This window comes from Dipodomys spectabilis, unplaced genomic scaffold (assembly GCF_019054845.1).
Source record: "Dipodomys spectabilis isolate Male_0828 unplaced genomic scaffold, ASM1905484v1 ptg000526l, whole genome shotgun sequence".
Taxonomy (NCBI): domain Eukaryota; kingdom Metazoa; phylum Chordata; class Mammalia; order Rodentia; family Heteromyidae; genus Dipodomys; species Dipodomys spectabilis.
This window is the reverse complement of record NW_024871203.1, coordinates 2,172,524-2,185,726: the sequence shown is the minus strand read 5'-3', so window position 1 is coordinate 2,185,726 and position 13,203 is coordinate 2,172,524. Positions and strand designations below refer to the sequence as shown.

The following is a 13,203-nucleotide window of genomic DNA, read 5'->3' as shown; positions in this document are numbered from 1 at the left end:
ACAAAAATTATGAATTTATGTGGATGTCATTGAAAGAAAAGCATTTTATAAACACGAGCTACTTAGTGGATCTTGCCTAACAATAAAATATGTCAGAAGCAGAATCTGCTCATGTATTATCTTCTATATATTATATCCTTGGGATTTCCAAGGAGAATATGGTCATTTTGTTTCCACATATGCTATAAATGGCTTCATGCTATTAAATGTTTTTAGATTAAAATTTCACGGTTATTGCCAAGTTCCAGTGGCTCGTGGCCTATAATCCTAGCTACTCAAAAGGCTGAGATCACAGGATCAGAGTTCAAAGCCAGCCTGGGCAGGGAAATCTGTGAGACTCTGATTTCCAATTAACCACAAAAAATCCAGAAATGGAGCTATGGCTCAAGTGATGGAGTACTAGCCTTGAGCAAAAACGCTCAGGGACAGTGCTCAAGCCCTGAATTCAAGCCCCAGGACTCTTACTCTCTCTGTCTCTCTGTCTCTCTGTCTGTCTGTCTGTCTGTCTCCCTTCCTCTCTCTCTGTCTCTCTCTCTCTCCTCTCCCTCTTTCTCTCCCCCCCCCCCCCTCACACACACATACAACCTCAAAGGTTATCTATCAGCAAGCCATTTCATTTCACCTGATCTTCTTCTCAGACATTCCTCAATTTGAGGGACTCAAGCTGAGGAAGTCCTGGTAATGATGAAGGGATTTAAATGTGAGACAAATCCAGCATTCAAAGGCATCACCAGCCTCTGTGTGTGTGGACTGAGTAAGGCAGAAAAAATCTGGGCTTGCAGAAGTATCACACTTAGGAAATCTCAATGTACAAAGTAGATCAGTTTACTCATAATTATTCACTGACAAAAAAATACGCTGAAACAAATCACCCAGATTCCTTCTGATAGCAAAACCATTAAAGAAACTGAAAACACGATTCACTTTACAAACAACTCTCCTTGAAGTATATCTACCAGGTAAAGTTAGGTTAACTCTCAACTATTTGTTAGTGGATTCCTGCCTTGGTAGATTATAAACAACTCTGAGGACTTGGGCTCCACCCAGAAAACAGACAGGAGTGAAAGCAAGACCTAATCAGGGAGTGTGCCCAAGAGTCACAACAATAGAGGATTAGCTAGATTTTTAGTTTCTTCCAACATTAGGGTTAGTCCTTTCTGTGCTGCTTTGATACAATCCTTTATCTGTAGGGATCTTGTTATGACCCACCCCTTTGATAATGAGCCATGACTCCCATTACCATCATAGGGGCTCCTGGTTGTCATCAAGGTCAAAATCTGCCTGGGATTTTACATTTAGGGAGCATCCTTGTGCCCACCTGTGAGCTTGGCTACCAGGGAGTCCTTGTAAACAGGATTCTACTTCAAAGTGAACTTTTCAAACCAGAGGACAAGGCGAACAGCAATGTTTTTGCTGGTAAGGAACCTTTTAAAAAAGTGTCTTCAATCCACGTAGTGGATAGCTTGACAGTCATTCCTGCTGGATTCCAGTTCCAGAAAAGAGGACTGTGAATGGTGGCAGGGCTTAAGATGGGCCCCATCGTCAGAGAGAGAAAAGGGGAAAGGAAAAGAACTTAGCAAAAGCTTTTTTTCTTCATTCTATATTTCTTTGGGTTCCCCCCCCCCCAGTTTCTGTCATAGCCATCAAAGATAAAGGCAGGACTGGCTGATGAGAAAATTTCTACGAAGTTACTCTTTGTGAAATTTTCCTATATGCCATTTCCTCTTTAATACTTTCCCAGTCCATTGTCCGTCCTGACTTATAATCCAGAACTAAGGGAAGTTATTTAGCAGCCCACTGTCCCAGGGTAGCCTGCAAATGAAACAATACCTTTGAAGGCCCAAACCAAAGGAAATTCAGCTGTAGTTCTTGGCAGAGTAGGTGGGTGTTTTGTGTGTGTGTGTGTGTTTTTCCCAGAGCTCAGGGTGTTCCCTATGTCCTAGAGTTCTTAGAATGTGTTTCTCCTTGAGGCCAGGCCAGGAAACAAGCGCCTCACCATTTCTCTTTGCTTTAAGGCAATAGATCAACCTCTTCAGCCTATAAATACCCAGCTGTGAGCTGGGTCTGGGGCCAACTAGGCACTCCAGGCTGTTAATCCCTTAGAGGTACCCATAGCTCTGTTGGCGCTCAGCCTTCCTTTGACTGAGCTACGGAAAGGAGGCGCTTGTCCTAGAAATCCAAAGGGCTTTTCTAAGTCATTACACAAGTGCAATTGCAATTTGGGGTTCAGAGAGGTATGGTTTGAGAAACAAGAATTTGGCCTATCAGGAACAATGGTAGCAAAGCCAATGACCACTAGCAACAAATGATGGGTGATCAGCTGGAACAGAGTGTTTCTCAGGGCCTCCTGTGGCCTTTAAGAGGGTCTTAGTATACATGCACGAGCATACCTAGATAAAGGAATAAAGGAAAGGCCTTATTTCCAGAAGCACCTAAGGATAAAATTAAAATTCTTCTGGAGCTGCCCCCAGAACCAAAAACACATGCAAAACCAATCCAGATTCAATCTGTAAAAATCAAATTAGAGAAGGACAGGCACTTAAAATGCAGCAACAGAACTCAAGAGACAAGCTAACAGGCTCATTCTATCTTTACTTGGGTTTGATTATTTTCATTCTGGACCCTCAAGCCTCACGCATGTCACCTTACCAGCTCTGTTAATTCTAATTCTACTTCTCAGTTAACTTCTATAATTAGTCACCAGTAAGGTAAGAAATGGGTTCTTATTGTATTTTTCAACAAGAGTCGGGATCATACACTCTCATAAAACATCACACTGAAGTTTTAAAATGACTGCAAAACAGATTTAATTCAAGTTCTACTATATGATTAATTCTTATTCTGCCATATGCGTTCTTGTCTTATTACCATATTTAACAACTCAGTACAAAATCCTTGTTTTAAAATATTTTTGTTCCTAGCAAGTAAACATCATAGAAAATGACTTGCCATTTTCAGCAAGCTCTTGCAGAGAGTTTTGTCTTCCAGTGCTTACCTAGTCTACCTGCCCCCAGATTAAATCATCAATATTGTTGTACCAAGGTGCTGATGCCTCAGAAGTATCTACTTTTTATTCACTGTCAAGGGATGGTTTACTTTCCATCAAAGTCAGTTTGGTCCCTCCTAAGAACACAGGGGAAATACATTTAATACACAGTTTTCCTTCCTGAGACTAGACAGTGAACTACATAAAGCATAATGAACAACGGGATCTCAGGCAACAAATAACACTTTTTACTTTATGTTCAAGGAGTTTAGAGGCCACCAACGCAGTAAGGGACACAGTACTAGCAATCAATTTGACAGTCTTGACCTGACCTCTTAAAAGTGGCTGTAAAATGATGCCTAATAAATTAAGATAAATGTCAAATTCCTCTAGGCAACAGGCCTAGCTCATTACTCCAGAATGGGCATTTAAGTCTGAGGCCAGAACTTCACACTAAGGATAGAAATACCAGTCTGGGCATCAGGGGTTGGGGAGGGAACTGTGTCCTCCGTTACTGTACATGCAAAATGACAGTGACTCACTCGCTTCACTCACACGGACTGGCACTTTTAAATGCCTTTTTCAAAACGAAACCACTGTATCACAGGGTAAGGTTTTTGTTATGCTCAATAATGAGATTGAATATACCAAGGTGTGGAAGCAGAAAATTTGATCTGCTGATCCCAGTGCCAAGATATGGGTTATGGAAAGCCACAATGGGTCACTTTGATGGGCTTTTTCAATGACTCGGGGCCTGGAAATCGAGGCGGGGATAGAGCAGGGGAATCCAATAGGACAGATAGCAGAAGCTAGGCTGCAGAATGGAGTTAGAATGTGGGAACTACCTGTCCCTCCACTCTTCTGCTGTTGCTGGAATATTACTCAGAAAGGCAAGGGCACTAAAACAGTTAAGGAAAGAAGTTTCTGACCTGGCTCTCTCCCACAGAGCCTACTGCCAAAGAGTGCGGAGAAGCCAGCAGTCACTGCCTACTTGGTGCATCGTCTAAGAACAACTAAAATTGGCCAAAAGATAAAATGCAAGTCATAAACCTTTAACTGGAATTCTCATTTTTAACAATAGTAGAGTTCCGATGGATTGTATTCCTTCTGTGTTTTCTTTTCCTTCCTTCCTCTTCAGTCAGATTTGTTCTTTCTTATTTCGCTTGCCTTTGTTTCTCAGATTTATTGCTTCCTGCCCTGATGTTTGGGAAAGAAAAAAAGAGGCTATGATTTAGTTTCCTGTCATAACTCAAACTAAATACAGTGCCTCTTTCTCACTAAAGCTTTCCACTTGGCCAATGTAAGAAAATGGAATCTTTGAACCCTCTGCCCACGGTCTTCCTCTGCCTTCACCTAGAAGGTTGAGGATAGCCAGCAAAATGATGACAGCCCAGGTATCTTTTCTCGATTGTTCCACCCAGCCACACCAACATCCCTAAACAATGGAGGTAGATGATTCCTCAAGAGACCCAGGCTTGACTCTACTCAGCGTTCTACGGGCCAAAGCTTTTGGAAAGCAGAGGGAACCCTGAGGAAGTTCCTTGGTCCATGATAGCATTAACACACACTTTTAGAATTCACCAACACCCAGACCTATCTTCCCATAGCGGAGAATCGCTAGGCATTATCCAAGCTTGGCAACACTAGCACTGGTTGTCTTTCCATAACCCATTAGTCTTCCTTCAAGTTGGTTCCCCTCCTAAAGAGATTTAGTACTTTCAACTTACGCTCTGGTCTTTTTCTACTCCCCTTCCCCTTAGGTCATGGATTATATGGGACTTTTGAAATGTTATCCTCCTGGAGGAAAACTAGAGAAGACCAACACGTGAAAGAGCGAACTGCAGCAGTCTATGCAGACTCCATGCTCTCCTTTTCTCTCACCACTGCCATGTACCTGGTCACCTTTGGCATAGGGGCCAGCCCTTTCACGAACATTGAGGCAGCCAGGATTTTCTGCTGCAATTCCTGTATTGCAATCCTCTTCAACTACCTCTATGTACTCTCGTTTTATGGTTCCAGCCTGGTGTTCACTGGCTACATAGAAAACAATTACCAGCATAGTATCTTCTGTAGGAAAGTTCCAAAGCCCGAGGTATTGCAGGAGAAACCAGCATGGTACAGGTTTTTCCTGACAGCCAGATTCAGTGAGGACACGGCTGAAGGCGAGGAAGCAAACACTTACGAGAGTCACCTATTGGTATGTTTCCTCAAACGCTATTACTGTGACTGGATAACCAACACCTATGTCAAGCCTTTTGTAGTTCTCTTTTATCTTATTTATATTTCCTTTGCCTTAATGGGCTATCTGCAGGTCAGTGAAGGGTCAGACCTTAGTAACATCGTAGCAACCGCCACACAAACCATCGAGTACACTACTGCCCAGCAAAAGTACTTTAGCAACTACAGTCCCGTGATTGGGTTTTACATTTATGAGTCCATAGAGTACTGGAACACTAGTGTCCAAGAAGATGTTCTAGAATATACCAAGGGGTTTGTGCGGATATCCTGGTTTGAAAGCTATTTAAATTACCTTCGGAAACTCAATGTCTCTACTGGCTTGACTAAGAAAAATTTCACAGACATGTTGAGGAATTCCTTCCTGAAAGCCCCCCAATTTTCACATTTTCAAGAAGACATCATCTTCTCTAAAAAGTATAATGATGAGGTTGATGTAGTGGCCTCCAGAATGTTTTTGGTGGCCAAGACCATGGAAACGAACAGAGAAGAACTTTATGATCTCTTGGAGACCCTGAGGAGACTTTCAGTCACCTCCAAGGTGAAGTTCATTGTCTTTAATCCGTCTTTTGTGTTCATGGATCGATATGCATCCTCTCTGGGAGCTCCCCTGCACAATTCCTGCATCAGTGCTTTGTTCCTGCTCTTCTTCTCGGCATTCCTGGTGGCAGACTCTCTGATTAACGTCTGGATCACGATAACAGTTGTGTCCGTGGAGTTCGGCGTGATAGGTTTCATGACACTATGGAAAGTACAACTGGACTGCATTTCTGTGCTATGCTTGATTTATGGAATTAACTATACAATTGACAATTGTGCTCCACTGTTATCCACATTTGTTTTGGGCAAGGATTTCACAAGAACTAAGTGGGTAAAAAATGCCCTGGAAGTGCATGGGGTAGCTATTTTACAGAGTTACCTCTGCTACATTGTTGGTCTGATTCCTCTCGCAGCTGTGCCTTCAAATCTGACCTGTACACTGTTCAGGTGCTTGTTTTTAATAGCATTTGTCACCTTCTTTCACTGCTTTGCCATTTTACCTGTGATACTGACTTTCTTGCCACCCTCTAAGAAAAAAAGGAAAGAGAAGAAAAATCCTGAAAACCGTGAGGATGCTGAATGCGTAGAAATGGCGGATATGGGTAGTACCCGAGTGGTTGACCAAATTACAACCGTGTGATCACATCTGCTTAACAGTTTCACCTTAGGTCTTGTCAAGAACAAGGAGATCATGTTAATGAAACAGTTCAACTCAAAGTTGTTCCCTTTCTTAAAGGATAAGAAACAGGCTTTGCAAAACAAAAGAAAGTAAAGGACAAAGGACAATGGGATGATAACAGGCATGGCATCCTTTTCACCTTTAAAACAAAAGGGTTGTTGAGATACACATGTACACACACACACACACACACTCACACACACACAGACCCTAGGAGACTTACTGTCTCTTAAGCTAAGATCAAATAGAAGGAAGCTTATTAACAAGTAGAATCCTATTTTATCTACACTGCAGATGTTGCTGGCATTGGGATAAAAGCAACTGATTGAAAGGTCAGCTGCCAAAGCAAAAATAGCTTTAAGCATTGTTCAAATAACAAGGCTTCCAAAACTTCTGCAGAGCACAAGCTCTAGCTAGGATCTGTGGCTTGAGGTCTTGGATATGTTACTTAACACTCACGGAGATACTTGTGAAAGTTGTGATGAACGAAAGCAAGCCAGAACTTCAGAAGCAGACGGTAGAGTGGCCATCGACCATGAACTGAGACTGAGTCACCCCTAAATTTGCCTGGGTGAGGTATTTTTGTTGTCTAGAATGAATTTGTCATATTCCCCCACTGATAAAACTTCTCACATTTATATGGTTTGATTAATACACCTGGAAATCAATGACAACTCCAGCATTACAGAACTGGGGTGATTCTATTTTGGAATATCTTGTCACTTGTCACTGAATGAGTCTGCTATATTAGTTACAGCTCTTGGCAGGAAGCTCTGGAAATGTAAGACCGTAAAGCCAAACCAAAATACCTGGCAAGATGGGGAGAAAAGCAGGTGTCTACGTGAACCTAAAGACAGTATCCCTTCAATTTAACCACAAAATCAGTCAGCATACAGCTGTTTGACCCTACAAGCCATTTTGCATGGATGCACAAAATATTGCCCACACACCTGAGGAAGGGAAAATGAGAATGAGTATTTGTCATAGCTACCACCTTAGAGTACGTCTGTCTTTGCTAGGAGACGCGACTTCTGACAGGCTTAGAGAGGAGGTTTGGTAAGTCTAAATGCTGACACTGAGCAACTTTGTAGAAATACCAGGAGATAAAGGCCAAAGAAAGATGGAAACTGATGGGGGGAATCAAAACACTCACCTATACAAACCTATTCATGACAGCAGTCAAACTTTGCTGCTAACTGGCTGTACTTCATTCACCCTCCATGTGGTCCCTATCACATCTCTGCTTCATCACCAAGCCCATCTGGACATTAACAAGCCCAGATACGTATGCTATTGACTCACACAATCTATAGGGGGAAAGGTTCATTACAGCTAAACAGAAAGGGTTTGATCTGAACAGGATAGGTATGCTGACGCTAGATCCCTGTATTTCTTTAAACCTATAAAATTGAAGCCCAAACGGGGAAGCTACTAGAGATGTAGCTGCTTCAGTTACCTACACTAGTAAGGATTTCTCAAAGGCACCTTACCTTTCTGGACCTTGGCAGACAGACTGTGTCACTTCCCCCATCTTCTGCAAAGGAGAAAACTGAGACCTAGGAGAATAAGGAAACTCACCTAGGTCACACCATTCTCTACCATTCTAGCCTGTCTAAGACAGAACAGGTCCATTTTAGATTTCATTTTAGATCACAGCTATTCATTCCCCCATCCCTTGAAATACATTTCTAACATAGGAACATACGACTTTACTGGCCGCAGAACAGACATTGTTTTATTGTGTCAGATGAAATAGAAATGAAAATGTTTGGGATTTAGGTTTATCACTTTATTTCTAAACAGAAAAAAAAAGCAAGCCCCAGTGATTCCATGACCACACCAAATGCACCTGTGCTTTCGATTTCATGTGTTGTTGGCCACACAGTTCTAAATTCATGTGCATTACACACTTGTCCAGTCTCCCTTCCAGACTCACTAAGTGATCATTCCAATGTGTTATTTGCTCAAGAACATAATGAGCTTTAATCTGAGGACAAGTACAGTCCTGGCAAAAGGGCAAATTTATATAATAGGTCTTCAATTAATGCTCTCTTCTAGGGGCCTACAAATAGGCTACCATTTATAAAACACATCAGCTGAATGCCAGTGGCTCACGCTTGTAATCCTAGCTACTCATGAGGTTGAGATCTGAGGATCATGGTTGAAAGCTAGCCCAGGCAGGAAAGTCTATGAGACTCTTATCTCCAATTAACCAACAAAAAGCTGAAAGTGGAGTTATGCTCCAGCGGTAGAGTGCTAACCTTGAACACAAAAACTCAGGGACAGCACCTAAGCCCTGAGTTCAAGCCTTGGGACCAGCACACAAAAGAAATTACTGAAGAAGGGATTGGTTTTATTCTTAAGTCCTACGTTGTTAAATCATTTTCTGAGCAGTGTGTTCTAAATCAGCCATTGATTTCACGTGTGCCATGTGGAGCACTCAGCATAAAGTGACTCCACAAAACTGACTCTCTCTCTCTCTTACACACTTACACACACACACACACACACCAAACACCAACTAAAATGGATTTTGTGGGGAATTTAATCACTATTTGGTCAACCAGAATGAAAATGTGGAACTTTGTTTTATGACAGATTGAAGTTTTCCAACTTGAATGAATCTCTGTGTATCTTGGGATATTGTATTTTTAAATGAAGGGCATTTTCAAACTTGTCAACTTTCTCTTTTCAGCACTTGAAATCAAGACTTATGAAATTCTGACTGTGAAATGAATTTTTCTATTGGGGGACTGTATGCATGCTAAGATTTATTCTTTATTGTTAGATAACTGTTATTTGTTAATATTAATTACGAATTATTGCTCTGGCAGCGCTGGTTTAGCCTCACCATGGAGAAAGCTTTAGAAGTATCTCAAAATCACACCTCCATAAAATTTAAGTCTTTACTTCCTGAAGTTTTTACTTTTTGAATTGCCATAAAAAGGGAAGTATGATCCCAGAAAACACTTGAATTTTTTTTCTTTAATTAATTCCAACCAAGACATTAATATCTACTTTACCAAAGAAACTTATTTGATTGGTTTTGAGTTGGTGTTTGGTGTTTGTTTACCAAAGAAAAAATCAATTCATCAAAAAATATTTCTCCTGGCTAACTATAAAACTGTGATAGTTGGGCGTTCTTAGCCTTCATAAGAAAAATAAGAGAAGCCAAGGCAAAGTTAATGACATCCTCTCCATTTTAGTGGAATTCAGCAGATGTAAACTCACAAGAAACTTAACAGTTTTCAAGGAGAAAAATGATACTTGTTAAGACACCATTGTTTAGTCCTACCATAATGGTCCAACAAGTAGCATAAAGATGCCTCAGACTAAAAGGAACAGTTTTTCCAGAGAAAGTAGAAGGTAAACCTTCATGAAAATTTCTCTCTAAGCCAAGAACGGTGGCACATGCCTAAAAATCTCAACACTTGAGAGAGTAAGACAGGAAGATCACAAGTTTGAAGCCGGCCAAGGCTACATAGTAAGTTCAAGGCAAGCCTGGGCTACATAACAAAATGTCTCAAAAAATTAAGAGAGAGAGAGTAATTTTAAAAAAGATAAAAACCCTCTTCATTGTTCTAGCTCAGAAGTTTTGTTTTGTTCTGGGGTTTCTTTTTTCCTGATGTTTACTTTGGTTTAGTTCATGCTTCTTGGTTGTGTTTGTTTTGCTTCCGCCTCTTCTACCCCAGTCCATCTTTCAGTTAGCTGTAAGATAATCAGATGCTATCCTCCATAGCTACAGTTAGTTATGTAATATACTGCTCTAATCAAGGCCCTTGAGAACCTTTTTATTTGAGATAACCACCACCAAATTGTAAGTAGCATTATGAAATCATGGCACTACTTTTCCTCCAACCCCAGCAACAGAGCTTTTGCTGTGTCCCTCCCAAGAATAGGTGGGATGGAGAGCTGCCTTGGGGGGTGTTGTGAGACAAAGCCTCTTGGGCACAAATGGTATCCTCCTCATAATGGCTTTATTCCTTTGGATCCTATTAAAGTATCCCTGCAGCTTGTAGCAGTATTTGGCCTCTGTGAATCTCTGTTGTTATTATTATTGTTGTTGTTGTTGTTGTTGTTGTTGCTGCTGCTGTTTCATCTGTAAAAATGGGGATAATAACAGTAAATATATTTAAATTCAGAAACTATTTATTGAGTGCCTCATCATGCCCATATCCTATTCTAGAGACCGGAGACACAAGAGCAAACAAATCAGGTAAAAGATTATCTGTGACTCTCAGAGTCAGTACTTGAGGTGAAGATGTTTGGGCTAGTGAAGAGAAGGGACAAAGGAACTGCAGACATTATTTTTTTCTTTCATTTGTCAATCACACATGGAATAGCTCGGGTTCAAGATATACAGCTACAGGGCTGGGAATGTGGCTTAGTGGTAGAGTGCTTGCCTAGCATGCATGAAGCCCTGGGTTTGATTCCTCAGTACCATATAAACAGAAAAGACTGGAAGTGATAGAGTGCTAGCCTTGAACAAGAGAGCCTCAGGGTCAGTGCCTAGGCCCTGAGTTCAAGGCCAGCCCAGACTGGCAAAAAAAAAAAATACACACACACACACACACACACACACACAGCTACAAAGTAGATTTGGGCCCAAGGTCACAGATATATACAATGCAATGGGTCACCATAGAAGGCAACTAATTACTGGTCATTTAAAGATACTGAAAATCAGACTGAATCACTATTTAGTGGGACAATTATAAAGGAAGTGCAAGGGCTATATGTTGAATCACCATTTAGTGGGACAATTATAAAGGAGGTGCAAGGGCTATATGTTGGGGTTGGAACTGTGAATCCAGAACACTGGAATGTTGGGATTTGGTGGGAGTGGGGTGGGGTGGGGCAGATTATCATCTATACCAGGCTGGTATGAAGACATTTGGATGTACCCTTTGGAAAATTTACTTTTAAGTTTGTGCTAAATAAAAAGCACCAGGCATTTGAGGGACAAGTTCCAAATATTTTAGGGCCTAGTAACGTTCTAGTACAAAGCAAAACATGAAATTAATAGTATAGTGGATTAGCTAGAAAGAACCAAGAATGGCTCCAACCAGCACATGGCAGAGTTCCTCCCTATGGTGGTTACAGCTGTTTCTGTTTCCTGCTCATGCAAGAGAAAGCCAAGAGCAAAGTGAATGAGCAAGAATCTCTTCACCGGCATAGAACATGTCAGGATGTCCTCCTAGCCTGCCTCTCAGCTGCTTTCTCCCTTCTGCTCAGGTGATGTTTGAAATCCTCTTTGATTTCCATGATTGTGCCAGGCAAAGAGTAAGAAGTAAAATGACCAGAGATCTATGGTCTCTGTGCATATTTTTTAGTTAAAATCAGCACCACAACGGTTCATAAAAACATTGCCTGAATGGGGAAAGGCTTCTCAAAGCATGAAGAAAGCAATGTGTAACAATCAAGCAGCCCACAGGGGAATAATGGGAGGAATAGTGGAAGGAATAATGTTCCTGTGGTACGTGCCAGCTTCTCAATCCAGAATATTGGCATCACATGAAGTTTTGGGTCAAAGTGACCCTATTCCTCTTGCTTCACCTGAGACAACAAATCAGGAAAAGTGGAATCATATCCACAGAGCCAGTTAGAAGCAAATACAGAACTCATCTCTGTTCTTTCTCTAGTCTTACCACTTTACTGCCACATTTCACATATCTGAATTATGGGGTCTTAATGTGGGGGTCATAAATGACTTGGGGAAGGGAGAATCTCTAAGCTCATCAAGATTAAATTCAATGAAAAAGATGTGTCCAAGCAAGGGTTCGTAGTTGTCATCAGAATCCAAAAAAGGTCTCTGTGATCTACTCTCCTTACTTAAGGAAGACCTCATTAGGAGTGCAATCCTGGTGTCCACATTTTGGCTAATGGGAAAGCAAGAACTTCTCAAAAATGCTTTCAAATACTGATTTAGTCTTCATTTATTCATTCATTTCTTCTGCAACAATATCTTCATTACCAATTTATGTTTCATTATTAATTCAATATGCCCTCCAGGGCAGGACCAAAAATGGATCTCTCTGAACTCTCAGGAGGAATACCACATTCTCAATGTTATGGAAAAATGTACATAGCCTCAAGATGACAGAAACCATCCCCTTCAAATACTCAGAGTGGACAGCCAAATACTGATATACTCCCTATCAAAAAACAAAAAAGGGAAAGGGGGCTGGGAAGGTGGCTCAGTGATAGAGCGCTTGCCTTGCATGCATGAGGCCCTGGATTTGATTCCTCAATACCACATAAGCAGAAAAATCTGGAAGTGGCACTGTGGCTCAAGTGGTAGAGTGCTAGCCTTGAGCTGAAGAGCTGAGGGACAGTACCCAGGCCAAGAGTTCAGGCCCCACAACCAACAAAAAAAAGGGGGCGGGGAAAGGGCAGCCTATTTCCAAGATACATAGTTACATACTCCTTGGCAGCAATGTTCCACATAATTGGAATAGTTGCTTCTGAGTGAGCCCTACTCCAAATTGTCTACACCAGGCATATTTGCACATATTTGTCACAGCTGATTCTCCAACAAACAGTGAAAAACTAGACTCATTCATCTTGATATTTAGTGGAAGTGGGCATAAGAAGAAATTGAAGCAATACAGGTACATTCAAAGACATGTATCTTAGAAGCATATAAGTCAAATCCTAGTTCTGTTGACTAGTAGAGAAGCTAGATCTACTAGAGGGGGATTCCTCTGCTGGTGCTGCTTTTTCTAGTATAACTTTAGGTCCAATGGCATTTACCTTGGTTCAC

At 41.3% G+C, this 13,203-nt stretch overlaps 1 protein-coding gene across 1 annotated transcript in view; it reads left to right on the top strand.

Moving 5' to 3' along the window:
• Nucleotides 1-6,401, top strand: part of Ptchd1 (patched domain containing 1) — a 52,955-nt gene extending 46,554 nt beyond the window's left edge. The window contains exon 3 of the mRNA XM_042670206.1: nucleotides 4,747-6,401. Within this exon, the coding sequence (XP_042526140.1) occupies nucleotides 4,747-6,401 (1,655 nt within the window). The remainder of the gene's footprint in view (nucleotides 1-4,746) is intronic.
• Nucleotides 6,402-13,203: the final 6,802 nt, after the last annotated feature.